General features: G+C 39.6%; 1 protein-coding gene across 1 annotated transcript in view; it reads left to right on the top strand.

Moving 5' to 3' along the window:
* Positions 1 to 17,004, top strand: part of LOC136241337 (nuclear pore complex protein Nup160-like) — a 39,930-nt gene extending 22,926 nt beyond the window's left edge. The window contains exons 12-36 of the mRNA XM_066032534.1: positions 993 to 1,073; positions 1,127 to 1,294; positions 1,341 to 1,401; positions 1,449 to 1,501; positions 5,005 to 5,126; positions 5,174 to 5,268; positions 5,316 to 5,461; positions 5,507 to 5,631; positions 5,690 to 5,745; positions 9,672 to 9,831; positions 9,919 to 9,985; positions 10,038 to 10,170; positions 10,221 to 10,300; positions 11,138 to 11,221; positions 11,271 to 11,365; positions 11,416 to 11,512; positions 11,557 to 11,665; positions 11,715 to 11,894; positions 11,941 to 12,048; positions 15,414 to 15,543; positions 16,154 to 16,285; positions 16,334 to 16,472; positions 16,521 to 16,646; positions 16,691 to 16,786; positions 16,837 to 17,004. Of these exons, the coding sequence (XP_065888606.1) occupies positions 993 to 1,073; positions 1,127 to 1,294; positions 1,341 to 1,401; positions 1,449 to 1,501; positions 5,005 to 5,126; positions 5,174 to 5,268; positions 5,316 to 5,461; positions 5,507 to 5,631; positions 5,690 to 5,745; positions 9,672 to 9,831; positions 9,919 to 9,985; positions 10,038 to 10,170; positions 10,221 to 10,300; positions 11,138 to 11,221; positions 11,271 to 11,365; positions 11,416 to 11,512; positions 11,557 to 11,665; positions 11,715 to 11,894; positions 11,941 to 12,048; positions 15,414 to 15,543; positions 16,154 to 16,285; positions 16,334 to 16,472; positions 16,521 to 16,646; positions 16,691 to 16,786; positions 16,837 to 16,905 (2,712 nt within the window). The 3' untranslated portion in view covers positions 16,906 to 17,004. The remainder of the gene's footprint in view (positions 1 to 992; positions 1,074 to 1,126; positions 1,295 to 1,340; positions 1,402 to 1,448; positions 1,502 to 5,004; positions 5,127 to 5,173; positions 5,269 to 5,315; positions 5,462 to 5,506; positions 5,632 to 5,689; positions 5,746 to 9,671; positions 9,832 to 9,918; positions 9,986 to 10,037; positions 10,171 to 10,220; positions 10,301 to 11,137; positions 11,222 to 11,270; positions 11,366 to 11,415; positions 11,513 to 11,556; positions 11,666 to 11,714; positions 11,895 to 11,940; positions 12,049 to 15,413; positions 15,544 to 16,153; positions 16,286 to 16,333; positions 16,473 to 16,520; positions 16,647 to 16,690; positions 16,787 to 16,836) is intronic.
* The last annotated feature ends 3,220 nt before the right edge of the window (positions 17,005 to 20,224 follow it).

Here is a 20,224-nt window from a genome sequence, read left to right on the forward strand (position 1 = left end):
TTTTGTTTTGTATGAAATTTTACCTGATAGAGTATCCAAAAATGGAAAAATCTGTTGCCGTGTGTGTAGTACTGTTTTAGTACATCTGGTGTTCTTCCAATACAGCTTCAGGAATGATCTGATATTCTTATGTGGCTTCTAGAGAATGTCTTGTCGTGAATAAGTTTCCATACATTTTCCGGGTACTAAACATCTTGTGATCCAAATATTATAAAGTTTTTGTTACTGTGAAAGTTTGTCATGAAATCTTGGAAATTTTAAAGATTTGGAGATGTCTTACAGGACTTTTTTTGAGTTGTGGACCCCTCAGATTGCACCACCAAATATGGCACTAGATGTTAAGGGTTGTTTATTAATAACGTCACCACCAAATATGGCACCAGGTGTTAAGGGTTGTTTATTAATGTCACCACCAAATATGGCACCCAGTGTTAAGGGTTGTTTATTAATATCGTCACCACCAAATATGGCACCCAGTGTTAAGGGTTGTTTATTAATATCATCACCACCAAATATGGCACCAGGTGTTAAGGGTTGTTTATTAATAACGTCACCACCAAATATGGCACCCAGTGTTAAGGGTTGTTTATTAATAATGTCACCACCAAATATGGCACCCAGTGTTAAGGGTTGTTTATTAATATCGTCACCACCAAATATGGCACCAGGTGTTAAGGGTTGTTTATTAATAACGTCACCACCAAATATGGCACCAGGTGTTAAGGGTTGTTTATTAATAACGTCGCCACCAAATATGGCACCCAGTGTTAAGGGTTGTTTATTAATAATGTCACTATGGCACCAGGTGTTAAGGGTTGTTTATTAATAGAGTGTTGGATTGACCAATAGGAAATATAACAATTACTGAATTTTACTAGACTAACTAAAACTAGTATATTTCCATGGTTAGGACAATAGATCAGAGGTATCAGTTAATTCAACATTTCTTATAAGTTCACATGAGATAAATGAAGTGTTTTTGTTCTGTGTAGTCAATGACAGGGTCTGGATCACATGAGCTACGAGGCATGACTGATTTAAGGTTGGCCATGTGTAGTCTAGTGGAGTCTGAGGTATGGTGTGACTAATTACCAGGCTTAGTTCTGACTGAATTATATGTCACTAGCTACCAGTCAACGGATCATGTGATCCTTATGAGTATCGGCAAGATGAGGTCAACCAGTGGTCCCGGTTGTTAGGATACATCAAACAAGCACTTGATGAGCAACTGCGCCCACCTGGTGGGCTTTTGTTAGATGATAGTAGTGGATTGGTTTTGTTGCTAGGGCAACAGGTTAGTGGTGTGTACTAATTGGGTAATATGACATTGACTAATATAGTGTGTGTCTTTCATGGTACCTTGTGAACCTGTTGATATCGCCATGGAGACAATGGTTAAAGGTTTGTTGTAGCCAATCAGATTAGGTTGTTACATGTCACACCTTCAGATCAACAGCAGTTGGACAAACTGTTGCATTGTGTTTCCATGGTTACAAAGATGGTAAGGGTTTGTGTATGTAACTTGACCACCTTAACGAAACATCATGCTTGTATAATTGAAAAAAATACTTGACTGGATTTACTGGATGTGGTGCTTAGCCGACCGTAGCCACTAAAAATGCTTTGAGTGGTACATATTTTGATTCAGCAGATGACATGCTATTAAAATTTTCATGTCATGGTAAATTTTGATATCAAAAATATTAGCATAATTCAAAAACAAATTCTCCACTAAGTACAGAGCAAGAGATAATGTTCACTATTGAGTCTGTGTGCTAGCAGGTCCAACAGATGGGTCGAAAAATTCTTCCGCTACAGTGTCCTGTTATGTCCATTGTATTATCTTTATGAAAAATCTACCAAAAAAGCCCCCCCCCCGTGAACATCATTAATGACTTGAAGGAATTTCTAAGTTTGATGACAGTGGTGTAAAGCCAATTAGAGCTAACAGGACAACGTGGGTTACACATATGCTTTGTGCCATGAAACAAGTCCTTGTGCTTATACCCAACACCCTGCAGCTTTATCAGTCGACCCTGCTATAAAGAGCACAGGAAAGGATATTATTTACAGTGGACTAATACAAAGGATGTTTATTGATATACTGATGACGTGCAGTATTTCTCTAAAGTGATGCAAAATGATAAGATTTGATATATTAGGACACTTACCAGTCTATTGAAAACCCTGTGTGAAACAGTGACTGTTACCACTAAACCCTGTGTGAATCAGTGACTGTTGCCACTAAACCCTGTGTGAAACAGAGACTGTTACCACTAAACCCTGTGTGAATCAGTGACTGTTGCCACTAAACCCTGTGTGAAACAGAGACTGTTGCCACTAAACCCAGAGACTGTTGCCACTAAACCCTGTGTGAAACAGAGGCTGTTGCTACTAAACCCTGTGTGAAACAGAGACTGTTGCTACTAAACCCTGTGTGAAACAGAGACTGTTGCTACTAAACCCTGTGTGAAACAGAGACTGTTGCTACTAAACCCTGTGTGAAACAGAGACTGTTGCCACTAAACCCAGAGACTGTTGCCACTAAACCCTGTGTGAAATAGAGACTGTTGCTACTAAACCCTGTGTGAAACAGAGACTGTTGCCACTAAACCCTGTGTGAAACAGAGACTGTTGCTACTAAACCCTGTGTGAAACAGTGACTGTTGCTACTAAACCCTGTGTGAAACAGAGACTGTTGCCACTAAACCCTGTGTGAAACAGTGACTGTTGCCACTAAACCCTGTGTGAAACAGACTGTTGCCACTAAACCCTGTGTGAAACAGAGACTGTTGCTACTAAACCCTGTGTGAAACAGTGGCTGTTGCCACTAAACCCTGTGTGAAACAGAGACTGTTGCCACTAAACCCCTGGAACAATGGTCAACCTACAGTGCAACACTTAAAAGTTTACAAATGAGGATAACAAAGTTTTGTACCAGTCACAAGAAGCAATACATGTCGCACATTATTTACTCTTGACACCGCCAAGGCACCATGAAGGTATTGTAAAGCTGGTTTTATATTTTTGGCCCATGATCCGTAATATACAGTACCATCATACTGTATGATATTGACTGCTTTCATCTACTGTACCAATCTACTTTACATGCTGATTCACCAAACGTTAGTGTCACCAAACTTTTGTTGGTAATAGCATTACATTATGCTAGGGAACTCTTACAAGCCATGCAAATCAATTGAACTGAAAGCGTAAAAGTTATTGTCCTTTACTTCTTGCAACGTTCAAGTAAGGGACGTTTAAACTGCGGGGTAAAGTTGTATGGGATTGCTGTCATTTAGGAAGACTGGAATATGGAGCTGGGGGTCTGGGGACATGCCCCAAATAGGTGGAATATGGTGACACTTTTGCATAAGTATTGTCAATTAAGGTACAACATGAATCTTTCCACTATATGATACGTATATAGCTGCCAGCTTGGAAATCATGACGACGATATTTATTCATGTGATAGAGTCATGACATCACAAGGTAATTATTGGCTCTCATCTGAAAGTTGGGGGAAGGGGGGTCTAGCCCCCACCTTCCGCCGCCACATATACCGTATGGTACAAATTGTTGATAACATAAAACTTTAGCTAAAAATCTGCAATGACACACATTGAATCTTACTGAAGTGGTAATAAAATCATCAGTTACAAGAGTTGTGAATTAGGAAATGGAAACTGAACTCCGTAAATTTAATTGTGCACCGTGGTTGAAAATTAATAAATTTTCAGCAGTGCTATGGTCATTTTTAAGGAGAGAAATTAGTCGTTACATTTCTTAGTACAATACCGTTATCCCATGTTAAGCTGTTATCCCATGTTAAGCTGTTACCCCGTGTTAAGCTGTTACCCCGTGTTAAGCTGTTATCCCATGTTAAGCTGTTACCCCGTGTTAAGCTGTTACCCCATGTTAAGCTGTTACCCCATGTTAAACTGTTACCCCATGTTAAGCTGTTACCCCATGTTAAGCTGTTACCCCGTGTTAAGCTGTTATCCCGTGTTAAGCTGTTATCCCATGTTAAGCTGTTACCCCTGGTTAAGCTGTTACCCCATGTTAAGCTGTTACCCCATGTTAAGCTGTTACCCCATGTTAAACTGTTATCCCATGTTAAGCTGTTACCCCATGTTAAGCTGTTACCCCATGTTATGCTGTTACCTCACGTTAAGCCGGATCAAATGGCTACAACTCTAGGTTGTTAATTGTTAACATTGTAATGTTAACTGTGGAATAAGGAGTAGTTGAAATTAAAATGTATAATTAATTAATTAATTAATGGTGATGTCACTGTTCTTAGGATACCCTAAATGATTTTGTTCAGGATATCAAAACCCGCCTAGTTTGCACAACGCTGAATCAGCATTATCTACAGTGTTCAAGGAATGGATCAACCTTCTGTGGTGAGTAGTTTTGGAATTATAGCACTAGACAGTAGGAAGAGCAAGATAATTGATTTGTACAGTGACTATACTGAAGACAGGCTCTTACATTCACTGCCATAACTTCCGTTTGCATCAGCCTAATTGTTCATGGCATGATGAGCAGTCGGATTCTTGCAGTCTTCTGCTCGCCAATATAACCACAGGTTGTGCATGCACAAATTGAAACATTGCTTATGTCATTCAAATAATGCACCCTTCGAATCATTGAACAAATGCAGTACATTCATTTATGCACTAGTTACGATGATTTTGATTATGTCTAATACATCACATGTGGGCTACAGAAGATTTCATGAGTAAGCAAATAAAATGGTGTACAGGTTCAATTGATTTGAAACTAGTTTCTGAGTAATGGCTTAGTTAAAACTGGTGTATTTTTTGCCCTGTATAGCATACGTAATTTCACCAATATTTTTAAATTTTGTCTTTCTCTAAGTACATGCTTGTGCAAACTAGGTAAGCTTTTGCTGAGATGGTCACATATTAAAATTTCCACTAAAGTACCTTGCCTCTGACTATATATTACACTGCCATGTTGTGGTTACTATGGTAACAGATGTCAATTGATGATGAGAGATTACTACAACGTGAACTTTACCACGGTAACCTAGAGGGGTGTGTGGCCAGTGTAGCTGATAAACTAGTAAGCAATCCAGCAACCAAAGAGCTGATTAAGAGGTGAGAATCACTTTTATGGTTGCTACATTAGATCATGTGATCTATAGGGTAGACCATATGCCCAATGTCGTTGTTGCCATGGAGATGTTGATCAGTCATCTTGATCCTACACTAGGAGATTATGAGATCAAGGAGGATGATGGTTGTTTGTTGTTTGTTTAAGTTGTTGTGTTTACATGGTCATAACAGACCTAATGGTTTCCATGACTACTGTGAACAATTTGTATGCTAGTGACACATCACTGGTTGCTATGGTAACTATCATGAGAAGATTGTTCAGTTTTAGAATGTCATTGTGTCAAGATGCTGTTGTCATGGTTACCCTTATCAAGCTGGTTAGTGTACAAGTGTCACAGTGAAATTATTAGAATGCAATGTAGGTGTACCCACAAGACAGCCAATCAGATCAGAGCATAGTTAATTCACTAATGTTGCTTTGGAGATCATATCACACCCTATACTGGTTGACTGTTACTACAAGCCTGAGGGTAGCGACTACTGACATGTATGCACACTGTATCAGTTGTAAGCCACAGTGTTTTATAATCTGGTGTTTACTCTAGTGATGTTACTATGAGAAGGCTGGACATCTCAGATCGGTTGTCATGGAAACAGTCAGGTAAGGATACTCAAGACTTAATATATAGTGGTCCCTCGATTATCCGAACTCATTGGGCTCTATGGGTGTTCAGACAATCGAAAAGTTCGGATAATAGAATTATCCCATTCATTTATGTACAGAGCCCTGTACAAATACTCTAATAGAACACGCACTTTAGACAAAATACTCTAATAGAACAGTCACCTCCATAGTTCAGATAATCGAAAATTAGGATAATCATTGGCCGGATGATCAAGGGACCACTGTACTACTTTACTGGTATGGTAGTACTGTTAATAACACGTGCTGCCTAAAATGCTGACTTAGACATCTTACACGACAAAAATCACGTTACGTGATATTAGTCCATCTACTGAGTTGGGGTAGTTTGTGCTTCAGAAAAGTAACTGCTTATCCCATGTAACTGCTTATCCCATGTAACTGCCTATCCCATGTAACTGCTTATCCCATGTAACTGCTTATCCCATGTAACTGCCTATCCCATGTAACTGCTTATCCCATGTAACTGCTTATCCCATGTAACTGCTTATCCCATGTAACTGCTTATCCCATGTAACTGCTTATCCCATGTAACTGCTTATCCCATGTAACTGCTTATCCCATGTAACTGCTTATCCCATGTAACTTACAGTTATTTTTGTAAAGGTAACTAAGTACTTCAGTTACTAGTTACGAATGATATAACCTACGTCTGTTACTTTGAGCTGAACCATGAAGTACTACTTATTGTGGCTGTAGCATATACACACACAATATTTGACCACTTTTGAACCATGAAACTTTATAGCTTTTTTTGCCATTGCATATATTTGCCTGAAATTTTTCATGAATGTAGCTAAAGCTTTTGAAACTGAGAACAAGTTCATCAGTATTAGGAATCATTTTGTTTGTTGGCATGTAAAATGTGTGGAAAAAGGTACCTTTTGCAAATCCGGTCACACACATAATATAATATATGTGACCATCTCAGCGAAAACCTGTCTAGTTCGCACAAGCATGTGTTTTGAGAAAAATGAAATTTTAAAAGATTGGTGAAATTACACATTACAAAGAAAATTTTACGCAAGTTTTAATTGAGCCATTACTCAGGAAAGGAAGTCTTAAATCAATTAAACCTATACACCATCTTATTCACCTACTCATGGAGGGTTCGGAAATCTTTGTTTCGTTTCTGTAGCCCCAATGGTTGGCTTGTCACATGCGTTTGTTTACGATACGGTAGACATAAACAAAATTGTCAATATGTTTGGTCGATCTGCCAATCTACGGTGAACATTGTTAGCCAAATCCCACCTTTGTAGACTAATCCAAACGGAAGTTATGGCTGTAAATGTAAGGGCCTGTAGTTTATTTTAGTATAGTCACTGTACAAATCGATTTCCTTGCTCTCCCTACTGTCTATCTCTGTAATTCCAAAACCACTCACCACAATTGACTGAAACTTTGGCAAACCATTCCTTGAACAATGCAGATAATGCTGAGAAAACAAAAAGAAATTCGGAAGTTGTGCGAACAAGACGGGTTTTTGTTAAGATGGTCACATATGTAGTAGTAGTTGTAACATGGGCCCAAGTGATTTTCCTGAAGTATACGCACCAGCGTATGCAAGTACAGGCAAATCACTCATGCCCATGTTACAACTAATATATTCCTCTTGGGTGACTCACCTGCAAGTGTGGGAAACTGTAGCAATGCTTCGCGAGTGTATTATATGAATTTCGATTGCAGATAATGTGGTAAGACCAACGACAAGGCATTACTGAGAGGCTGAACATAAGTGTATCGTCACGAACATGCAGATTGCTTCAATTGTGGGTACGCAATTAAACATAGGAAGCCCAAATGCGAGCTGAACAGCTCATAATGAAGCTTAAGTGCACTATAAAGTACTTACTATACTAGCCATGAGATTGACTTGAGATACTCTAATACAGCAGTCACCCTAATACAGCAGTCAAACTTGTATAGCTGTATGCTATAACAAAAACCTATAGTGTACATGTTTAGCTGGATCCTCAAAAGCATTTAATAATGGGCCTTATCCAAAACTACGCAAAACCATACAACCGCCATATACTATCCGTTTTATGAATGCTATACTTTCGCTACATTTCCGCATTGCGTCCGTGATATTTTAACTGGGGGTGTAGTTTCTACAGGAGCCTATGGATGATATTCACAATGACAAAATCTGATGTCATAATTGATAAAATGGCCGTGTTAGTGTGGGGGCTTCAGAGACTTTAGCACGCAGTATTCGAAATATATGTAGTATAGTTTTCTACGCTTGGAACCACGAGATAATAAAGGTAAGAAGTAGTACACGTACCGTTACGATGCAAAATGCGTTCCAACAAGAAAAGCAGACCGAAAATTTAAATTCGGATACAACTAGGCTTATTTGTATTGCATTATATACTATATGCCTCACCTTCACCCTTTTTCAAATTTATAAATGCTATCATAGGGAAACACTATCTCGCCCAATACCTCCCTGTACAAAGTCCCCACACTAGCACGGCCATTTTGTTTTGTGACATCAGAAAACGTCATTGCGGATATTGTCCATTGGAGAATGGCAAGTTGAGCATAAAAGAATAGCTCTAGCTTTACGAGACACAACTACGTTTTTTTTTGTTTAAAAGATGACATTTTAAGATGGCAAAGTTTAGAAGTAGGCTTTTTGATAATGTGCACTAATTAGAGTCAGCACAAAGAACATGTTATCACGTTAATCTAGTGTTCATCATTGTTTCAATTAGCCTACATGGTTTTTACATTGCTGCAAACATAATGCAGTTACAGTTCATTAAATGAATCTATGGAAGTTTCTAATTAGCACACAGAGCAAAATATACCTGCTTTGAGGCATCATTCCTGGGTTTTGCCATCTTAGAGTGCCGCCATATTTTAAACAACGAAACAACACAATTGTGTCTGATAAAGCTAGAGCTACTTTTATACGCTTATCTTACCATTCTCCCATAGGCTACTGTACAAACTACGCTCCCAGCTAAAACATCACGGATGTGACGTGGAAATGTAGCGAAAGTATAGCGTTCATAAACGGATAGTATAAGGCACTTGTATGGTTTCGTGTAGTTTTGGATAGGCCCATTACTAATTCATGGATGCGATCTTGAAAATTTGGCTCATTTGTAGCACTGCTTGACCCAGTAAAAATATTTTGAATCTTTTTGTTCAAATGCTTGACACAATATTTACAGTCGATCAAAATTTCCACAATGCATTTCCTATGGGGAAGCCATAAAGTACATTATCCATTACAATCCTTTCCCGAACTTGTAATGGAGCTAAACCACATGTGTGTGTTGTTGACACCTTTGCTGTCACCACTAATCATCTGGTTGTTAATTTTCTTGACAAAAAAATCCAATTTTCATATTTAGCTGTTTATCACGATCCAGCTCAACTTGTGTGTACTATAGTATATTTAAAGATTATAATTTTAAAGGGATCCAAGCGATAAAAAGTAGCGAAACAATATATGAATGATGGTATTACAGCATAGTGAGGGCTCACTTTTTTTTATGCGTAGCATTTCTATATTTGGCATTAAAGAATTGTTACATTAACATACTTTATGACTCCATTGGTAATAGAAGATATGTGGTTGTTCTATTATTGCTATATTAGTTATTTGTGGTTTAATCTTTATACTCATTCTGTAATGTACCTCAGTGTGCGGTAAGTACTTTACAAGTGCGATGATTATTGCACTTTTAATTCTTTATCTCAACTAAATAAGTAAATTTGTTGTAGCGTACTCTTGCTACAAATGTAAGTAAAGCTGGCTTAGCCCCTGGGACAACTACTTCCCAAGTAGATACATAATTTACATGGGTATTCCCTCTATCAGGGGTAGGGATTTCTGTAATTGTATCAAGATCTTTAAATTACAGGAAATAATCAAAATTCATTAATGGAAGTTTTGTTGAGGGGACAATTAGGCGGCTTAGTGCGGGAAGGTGTTGCTAGGAGACTGCCAATCAGTGAAGGACGAGGACTAAAGAGCTGGCGGGATATCATGCCACTATTTATCAGTGTCACTATGGAAACCATGTATCCTTTATTTTTTAGTCCTTGGTGTCACCTTGATAAAGTCTTTGTTGTCACCTTGAATTGATCTACTCCTTGACTGTTGATTAGCTGGACTCCAAACTGGAAGTCAGTTTGCAACATGTTGCTTAGCAACAGCCAGCACGTACATGTTCAGGTATTTAGTTACTAGCACTACCCAGTTGTTAGCACATGTGGTGTTAATCCAGACCTACCTCAGCCTCCTTCCGCCCCAGTACCAGTTAAACGGGTTACACCAGTTCCTTCTAGCTGAGGCATGCCTCCTCTCTGACCCTGACAAATCATGTGATCTCTTTATCGCTGCTGTTGCCATGGGAATAAGTGGGTGTGACTGATCATAACCATCTATTAATGTGTTGCTATGGTAACAGGTAGAAATGATGATTTGTATAAACATTGCTGTAGTAACAGTGAGAAGTCATGTGATCCCCTAGCAACCTACTACCTCAAGGTAACATACATGCTGAAATGGCATGTGTAATGAAGTTATGAAAAACTGGACCAAGTTACTATTACCAATCTTCGTTAAATTGTGATCCTAATGACAGATGGTTCATGTCATGAACTAGTCTGTCATGGCCGCCCCTTCGATTAAGAGTGTAGTCTGTCTAGAATCACATAATTGTGCCAGATTACGAGATTCCCAATCAGATTACTTGGTTGTGAAGTAATGCATAACTTGTAAGAAATTTTCTCAGGCTTTGTAATGGTGATGCTATGTGAAGACATCCGATTTAAACGCCAAGTACACAGTAAAAGGCATTTGTTAAGAATACTTTAGCCGACCTCCTAACTACAGAAGCAAAGGAATGTTAATATAATTTATGCAGTTATCATGTGATACTGCGATGACCAGATCCTTCATTTCTAATCAGAGGGGCAGCCACACAACACTAGATATGAATTACATAATTCTCTAAAGCTTTCACGTACAAATTTGTTTTAAATGTGGTTGATTGAATGACCACAAATTCCATAATAGGTAGCCATGAGTAATGGTTAAGTATTAAACTGCCAAAGTTCTTACTTGCAGGATTATATGTGCTGTTTGCCTATGGAGAACTAGTGGTTATTACGTTGTTATTGTATAGAAGTTCCACAAAATATTTCCATTAAGTAGAACTGCTAATTCATAGCTGATGTGTTTGTTTCGTGTGTTGGTCTCCGCCCTTTGTTATCCAAAACTGCAAACAGTTAGAGAGTGTAATTATAGAGTATTTGAGTAACTTCTGTGCTTTGTGATATCTAGCCTATTGTGGGATGGAGTTTTTTATTTAGCATCTTACAGGTGGTTTCCATGATGCAACAGGCTTCATGTCCAGTGGATCACATGATCCGGCTAGTAACGACAGCACTTCAACATGTTAATGATGTAAGCTGGATCACATGATCACCATGTGGATCACATGATTTCCCTGCAGAGTGTCCTCCAGTCATTATTGTTCAAGTTTTGTTTAGAGCTTGGACAATATGAAGGGGCATGTGCTGCCATGGTAACCATCACTGACAAGCATAGGTGAGCTGGATCATGTAATGCAGCAGTTAATTCATGTGATCTTGTTGTAGACGGATGGATTGTTTGAGACATTTTGTATCAGTTCTAATTGATGAGCACCAGTGGACAAAGTTATGCAGTTTCTCGTTTGCTGGAATGGAGAATGAGGTATGTAGTTCATCCCAATCACCATGGTAACTGGCAGTACACAGGTGGAAGATGTGATAGAGTCAAAGGCTCGAAGTATGGATGTGGTTACTGCCCACTCATATTATGAGCTACTCTACAGCTATTATGTTGCCCATAGCAACTACAGGAAAGGTGTGTCACTATCCAACTGTTGTTACCATTGACAACCTTGTTGCCATAGGAGCAGCAGCAATGTACGAGGCTGGTTATAGGACGGGTCGAGAGGTAATTGTTAGCAACAGTAATGAGATCATTGAACAGTTCAGCAGTCAAAGGAATTATTATGCTGCCTCATTGTGTTGTTTGAAGTTGTGTTGCCATGACTACCAGTGGCTCGTCAGGCCTGCTGGGACTGATAAAGGTGATCACTCCCAATATTACATCCAATCAAAATTATTGCTCTACAGAAGCCATGGAAGTGATTACATATGAACAACTTGTTAATGAGTATCACATTATCTCTGCTAAGTGTCAGTTGCTATGGCAACATCCTGAGGTTGCCATGGAAATCTCAGGTAAATGTACCACATGTTGCAAGATATTGTAATTTTAGGCTATGTATGGATAATACTGTAGAATTTCCAAATATGGACTGGTGTCAGTGGGGCCAGCCGGGGGTTGGTCACACAGGTCACATATTTTTATGTGGGGTTGTACAACTAAACATCTTAGGATGTGCTACAAGTATTGAATTTACTATTTAGATTTCGTTTATTAGCAATCAAAATTGTCACAATGAAAATGGCTCTGTTCACCAACTTTATTTCTACAAGATACCCTGTTCTAATTTCAAACAGTACAGTAGTACTGTTTAAGTGGGACCCCCATAAATGACGTGTGCTGCCTAAAAGTCATCCTAGAGACATCTTCCATAGCAAGTTGATGTTGTGCTACTTATATATAGCTGGAAATATATTGTATTCGTAATTGGTTAATTATTTCATAATTCTCTAATTACAAATTACATTGCTATGCATTGCTAAGGAAGCGCATTTCGAACAAACCGCTTTCAACAACTTATTACACACAGAAGTATCTTCTCAACTGTTTTATAGTTTGTCTATAGTGTTTTCCCCGCAAATTCTCTCTACGAAACCTCAAGGCTACCCTTCATTTTCATTTGCGTATGTAGGGACATGCCCCTTTTCGAGTGGAAGAGATACGCATTTCCTAGTAGCCTAAGAGTCCTGCTACAGTGTTTTTCGGTATTTAACTACATGAAGAGCCCAATGGGAAGGTATAGGTCACGAAGTTTGTAGAGAGTCGCTGCACCCGTATTTCAAACCTGCATAAAGAAACCACCTCAGTGCAAACCTTGCCTATGCTCAAGTTAAACATGAGTTTCATTTAGTGTTTAATTTTTATAGACCGACTGCTTTTATCACTAAAAGGATTTGCTCATATGGGTGTGTTCGGACAAACATAGATAGGTAGAGTGCACACACGCACACACACACACACACACACACACACACACACACACACACACACACACACACACACACACACACACACACACACACACTACAACACACACACACACTACAACACACACACACTACAACACACACACACACACACACACACACACACTACAACACACACACACTACAACACACACACACTACAACACACACACACACTACAACACACACACACACACACACTACAACACACACACACTACAACACACACACACACTACAACACACACACACACACACACTACAACACACACACACACACACACACTACAACACACACACACACTACAACACACACACACACACACACACACACACACACTACAACACACACACACACACTACAACACATACACACACTACAACACACACACACACACACTACAACACACATACACACTACAACACACACACACACACACACTACAACACACACACACACTACACACACACACACTACAACACACACACACACTACACACACACACACTACAACACACACACACACTACAACACACACACACACTACAACACACACACTACAACACACACACACACACTACAACACACACACACACACTACAACACACACACACTACAACACACACACACACACTACAACACACACACACACACTACAACACACACACACTACAACACACTACAACACACACACACACTACAACACACACACACACACACACTACAACACACACACACACACACACTACAACACACACACACACACACACTACAACACACACACACACACTACAACACACGCACACACACACACTACAACACACGCACACACACACACTACAACACACACACACTACAACACACACACACCACTACAACACACACACACCACTACAACACACACACACACTACAACACACACATACTACAACACATACACACACACACACACACACACTACAACACACACACACACACTACAACACACACACACACTACAACACACACACACACACTACAACACACACACACACACACTACAACACACACACATGCGCGCGCGTGCACACGCACACTTTTGGCGTGCGCCTGGTTTAAAATTGGCTGCCCATGCAATTAATTATATTGATTACATTATCATTACAAATACAATAAACTTTAGATGATTTTGTGCTCCTCCTCCCCTGTTCTGAAGAATTGAAGAATATCGGCATATCGGTTACAGGAATAGACAAATAATGGGTATCGTCCATTTTCAATAAGCAACCAAGGAATCTAATTAAATTTATGGCTTCAGTGGAGTACTTTATTTTAACCACGAAACCATGTTTTCCAGTGGCTCCAATGTATTTTAGCCTTCCCATTCTACGCATGTTACTTGGGCATAATTCACAATATTGGTGACTGCTATGAAACTTTATAAACTTTAAGGAGTACTCTTTAAGTTAGTCCATGTTGGTGGTTCATACCTCGAAGCATGACATTAATATGCAACAGTATAAATTATCGCTCACATATGACATCATTTGTGCACGTAATCTAGAAAGCAGGGAAGACAAAGGCTAGACCAATAAGGAAGGTTACTAGAAACGAATAGTACAAAGAAAACATCAATTATAATCTCTAAACTGTAAGACTTTATAGTTAGATAAAGGCAAACACCACTATTAACACTGTCACACCTGAAACTAGGTACTCAGTTGGCGAAGCAATACATCACTTGTTAATGACTACAAGGCCAGAAATCATTCAAACTCTTCACCACTAAGTGCCTAGCTGCCTCACTAAGTGCCTACCTCACTAAGTGCCCACCTTACTAAGTGCCTACCTCACTAAGTGCCCACCTCACAAAGTGCCCACCTCACCAAGTGCCTACCTCACAAAATAGCTCTCACCTGTTTTAACTGCTAAAGACAACTCGTGCACAAATGATGTCTTAATTAACAGGTCACCAGTATTGCTGCATATTATCTTCATTTGTGATCCCAGCGCTATTCAACAAGTATCAATTAGTAGAGTGGTTCCAGAAGCTTCTGAAAACCCCCATCACTACTCCAGTAAAGCCATACAAGAAGCCAAAGAAAATGGGCTGTTGGTAAATGTTAAAAAAATGCATATCGGTGCAACACTGCATAAGAAGTCAGCCTGATACTCCTTCAAACACTTTTCCTTATAACTACCTCCCTTGTGTAGTCCCCACCACCCTTGTGTAGTCCCCACCATCCTTGTGTAGTCCCCACCACCCTTGTGTAGTAGTCCCCACCATCCTTGTGTAGTCTCTCCACCACCCTTGTGTAGTCCCCACCATCCTTGTGTTGTCCATGGGAATTTCTCTAAACGGTATAAGATACCTGCTATAGAGAGGTTCCATTTTGTTCTCTTGCTACTACCCATTACTATGGTAACATATTACAGGAAGTAGTCACATGAGCCCACAGGAAGTGATGTCATTGTTAGTACAACATGGATTATTTGATGTTGCATTTGAATTGGGAAGATCCTTACACTTGTCACTAGACCGTATCTATGACAACTTGACTGCCAGGTGAGTGTATGATCTTGTTTATCATTTCATCAAAAGGTCCGATACATTCATGTGAGCCATAGGGTTTGTACAGAGAACCTATTTCGGGTAGGTATGGCTAAAATATACTTGCCAATCAAAAGTACTTCTTACACTAAATCAAACGGTGCAATCAACCCCACTCAACCCCGATGGTTTGATTTCAAAATGCACGATGCATTGGAGACTTACGTGATTAAGAGCTCACCATATGAAATAGGTGACAAATATATCGAGCAGGGAAAATAAACATGGCCAAAATCAAGAGTATATAATGGGGACACTCCCTCCCCCCCCCCCCCCCCCCATTATAAACTCTTTCCGAAATGGATTTGAAATGTCTCCTGGGAACCTTACAATCTACTTTAGAAATTGTTTTCAGCAATTAAAACGGATGCAAAATCTTTTTGATAGTGCTTACTTCGTGTCGGCCCTCCTTTGATCACAATCTAATAATTAGTGACTAGTGTTATTTGGCTTCTTTGTTTGTTTTCAACATTACCTTTGAGCTCACATCAACTGTACGGAATAGCCCCATGATGGGGCCAAGATACTTGTATGGTATCATTTGACCACATACTCTCTTGTGTAGGTGTGTCAGCTTGACAACCAGCCTAGCAACCATTCAGAAATTGAAACTAGTTGGAAACAGCCAATCAGATTACAGCTGGCAGTGGGTGGGACACAATGATATTGAGACTCCAGTGAACACAAGGGAGACTACGTCAGTAGTTACCATGGTAACTAACACTGCAAATCTCATGCATTATAGGGTTGTTGATGATGCATGGATGTTGTTACGGAAACACCTCCTATCAAATAACGAACATGTCAAATACCAACTATGTGTTGCCAGGAGAATTGTAACTATGGGAGGGACTCTCCCCCAGTGGCTAATTGATCCATATAAGGTGAATAAATGTTTCTTATAGTATTAGGAAACACTGTTATTGCTATAGAGATCAAATCCCGGAGGATTACTATCGCTTTACATCAACTACAGTCAGTTGGAGGAAGCATTGCTGTTAGCAACAGATTACATTAATGCTGCATTAGGGAATACCAGTGGAACAGAATTTGGAATGGTGTGTAATAATTGGAAATACTGCTAATTTTTGTTTGTTGTTAGGATGATAAATCACATGTATGTTGGCTACCCCATAACACCTTCGGTCGCTTGGCAACTGCTATGAAAAGTGCAACACAGAAATCAGATTTAGGCGAGGTACATGTTTAGTAGGATCATGTGATCTCGCATCTCATGCCCTCTTGCAGATGTATACTTCATTTGTGGGCAAGTGGCAGCTATATCTACACCAGCGTCACCTAGCAACCAGTGCTTAGTAACCTGATCATTACCTAGCAACTAGTTGTGCTGTTTTATAACCATAGCATAATAACATTCATTATAACAATCCAGATATATGAAGTAATGAGACGTGACTGTATACCATTGTGGGAGAGTCCCTATTCGGGGGTGTGATCCAAAATTCTGCTAGGGGGGCACACAGGTAGGAGTCACTCTACCCCCCAAGGAAATTTTGAAAATTTAACGTTCTGAGATTCAATTTGGTGGGGTGAAACAAATATCAAATTTAAGAAACCGAATATTCTTCAAAGTAACAAATGAGTTATTCTTTAAGAATTTTCTGTATAACTAGGTGCTCAAAGGGACATGATCACTTTGACTACTACTACAACTTATTATGAAAAGTCCTATTTGTCTTTAGAAGATTAAAGAATAACGGATTACAGTTTTTGAAGCTTTTCAAGATTAAATGTGTAATTGTCTGATTAATGAGTATTAAACAAATAACGAATACCAATAATTATTTCTTAAACGAATATTCGTTATAGCAGAGGGGTTGAGTGTCTCACCTGTAGCAGAGGGCAGGGCTGCCCAGAGAAGTTAAGAGGCCCAGGGCAAAGAGTTAAAGTGGGGCCCCAGGGGCAAGGACGTTTCCATTCTGAATTACAACTTCACCCAAGCCATTACATGCTGACAATGACAATAGCTACCCCTAGCCTCACCGACCATATCTCTTTATTTATAAGCTTGCTACACTGCTCCTCTGAGGAACACTGAACAGGTATTCAAGGGGGCCTCCTGGGGCCCCTTTCAGGCTGAGGCCCGGGGCAAAATGCTCCAGTTGTCCCCCCTGTGGGCAGCCCTGGAAGAGGGGTTGAGTGTCTCATGATCAACTATAGATGAACCAGTGATCATCTCAGTGTGCAGGTGCCAGGTGGTGGATGAACCAGTGATCATCCCAGTGTACAGGTGGTGGATGAACCGGTGATCGTCCCAGTGTACAGGTGGTAGATGAACCAGTGATTATCCCAGTGTACAGGTTAGGGATGCGGCGATTATGCCGGCATAATTTCGGGCATAATCGCCGCATTCCGTTAAAGATTGCACAATTCCGTTAAAAAAGATCGAGATACTCTAATAGAGCAGTCAGAAACTCTAATAGAACAGTCACTGAATATTATTTACTATCATAAAGCAATCACATTGAAACGAAATACTCTAATACAGCAACCAGCAAGACTATTGGAAGCTTAAACATCACAATAACAAATACTTTAGGTTTAAGGAAGAAAATCCATCCCTCCTGGAGGACAGCTGAGTGTGGCCCCGACTAGACATTGGGTTCCCTGCAGTTCGACTCCTGGGGTAGGAGGGATTTTTTTCCTTAGTTTGGCCCTTTTCTGTTACACTTTATTTGGTCAGTAATTTTAAGTCTTAGGCTCAGGTATCACTTTATTAGGTTAGGAGAATTCTAAAGGCTGCAGCACATGTTGCTGTCAGACCTTCAGTGCTGGTCACTGTAAAGCAGTACAATAACAATAACAATAAACATCAATAAAAATGGTCTGGTACAGCAATAAACTGGCATTATGGTAGCATAATTTTGGGAATAATGGGCAATTCTCAAAAGCATAATAGGTGATTTTCTGAGCACTGCTCAAAAGCATAATGCTCAATTTTTGGAGCATAATAGCCTCATGCCTAGTACAGGTGGTGGATCATCCCAGTGTACAGGTGGTGGATGAACCAGTGATTATCCCAGTGTACAGGTGGTGGATGAACCAGTGATTATCCCAGTGCACAGGTGGTGGATCATCCCAGTGTACAGGTGGTGGATGAACCAGTGATCATCCCAGTGTACAGGTGGTGGATGAGCCAGTGATTATCCCAGTGTACAGGTGGTGGATCATCCCAGTGTACATGTGGTAGATGAACCACTAGCATATAAAAGATCACTAAAACCTACAAGCTATATATAGCTAAGTGTAAAGTGTGTCCATGGCCATGTGATGATGAAAAGTTTTCATAACAATGACATCAAGACACATGGTTAAGTGTTATAATGTACTGACTGTTCTATTAGAGTATTTGACAGACTGCTTATCCTATATAATAGTAGTACCAGTGCCTCATATTATTTTATGGAGGGAGCTCAAGAGCATGTGCTCTCCATTCTCTAGATCTTCTATTGAGTATGCTTTCAAATTTGTTTAACCCTGAATTGAATACATTGAAAGGTTTGATCAAGAAATCATAGGCGATTCTAAAGGGGGCCATGGCCCCTCCTGCTGAAAAATGACTTGCAGTATAGATTGGCATTGTAAAGTTTCTTAGTTTACTAGAGTGGTATATCCCCTTTCAGTAAACCCACATTCACTGAGAGTTTAAAACTTAGTAAACAACACGTCACAGTTCCATATACTAAAAGTTACTGATATTTATACTATCAGTATAACTGGGTACAGCTACAGTAAAGCAGCTTAACAAATTAGTAAACTAACAACCTTTTAAGCAGTGCTTCTTGAAGCTGAAATACTACTGGCAGAAGCATCATCATCATCCAAACATTTCTTGCAGTGACGATTCCAGACCTGACCTACAGGGGGGCCAAGTATAGGGAACAGCATGACTATTGTTGTATGGCTATAATATTAAGTAGAATTTCAGGGGGGTCTGGGGGTGCAACCCCCAGAAGCTGCAGGATTTTTGCAATTTGAAGACTTGAAAACCACCTAAAATTTATGCTAAAAACATGAAATATGAGTGAAGGATTTTTCTGGCAAGGAGTGGACCACTGATTAGATAATACTTACATTGTAGCTTATTATTTTTGTATTGTTCTTTGTTTTGTCTTTCCTTGCCATGCCCACAATAGTTCCATACTTAGTTTTGTTTGTGGTCACATGTTGACCGAGGACCCACATGCATTTAATCTTTTTACTTGTACATACTTTCCTCAATAATGATGGTTCTTCTAGTCAGGGAAAAACAGCATCATTATAATTAACTGTTTTTCATAATTACATATGTACATACACAAAACTGCATCATAGCTAATAGTTTTAGCAGTGGAGTATCCAGACTCCACTTATTAGGATTCTCAGTTAACTGAACTACGGAAATGACTGCTTTATTAGAGTAGTGACTGTTCTATTGATATTATCCAAAATTTTCTTTAGGGTTATTTATACCCACTACGGACATTTGACCACCCCTGGTCCCAAGAGGTTTGAGGTTACACTGTACCACCAAGAGTTAATAATAGTAGGGAGGGAGAGTATCCAACGCTCAATAGGCCTGTGTAAAATGAGCGCGTAGAATGAATGGCTTCTTGGCCAGACGTGTTAACAAACA

This window comes from Dysidea avara, chromosome 1 (assembly GCF_963678975.1).
Source record: "Dysidea avara chromosome 1, odDysAvar1.4, whole genome shotgun sequence".
Taxonomy (NCBI): Eukaryota; Metazoa; Porifera; class Demospongiae; order Dictyoceratida; family Dysideidae; genus Dysidea; species Dysidea avara.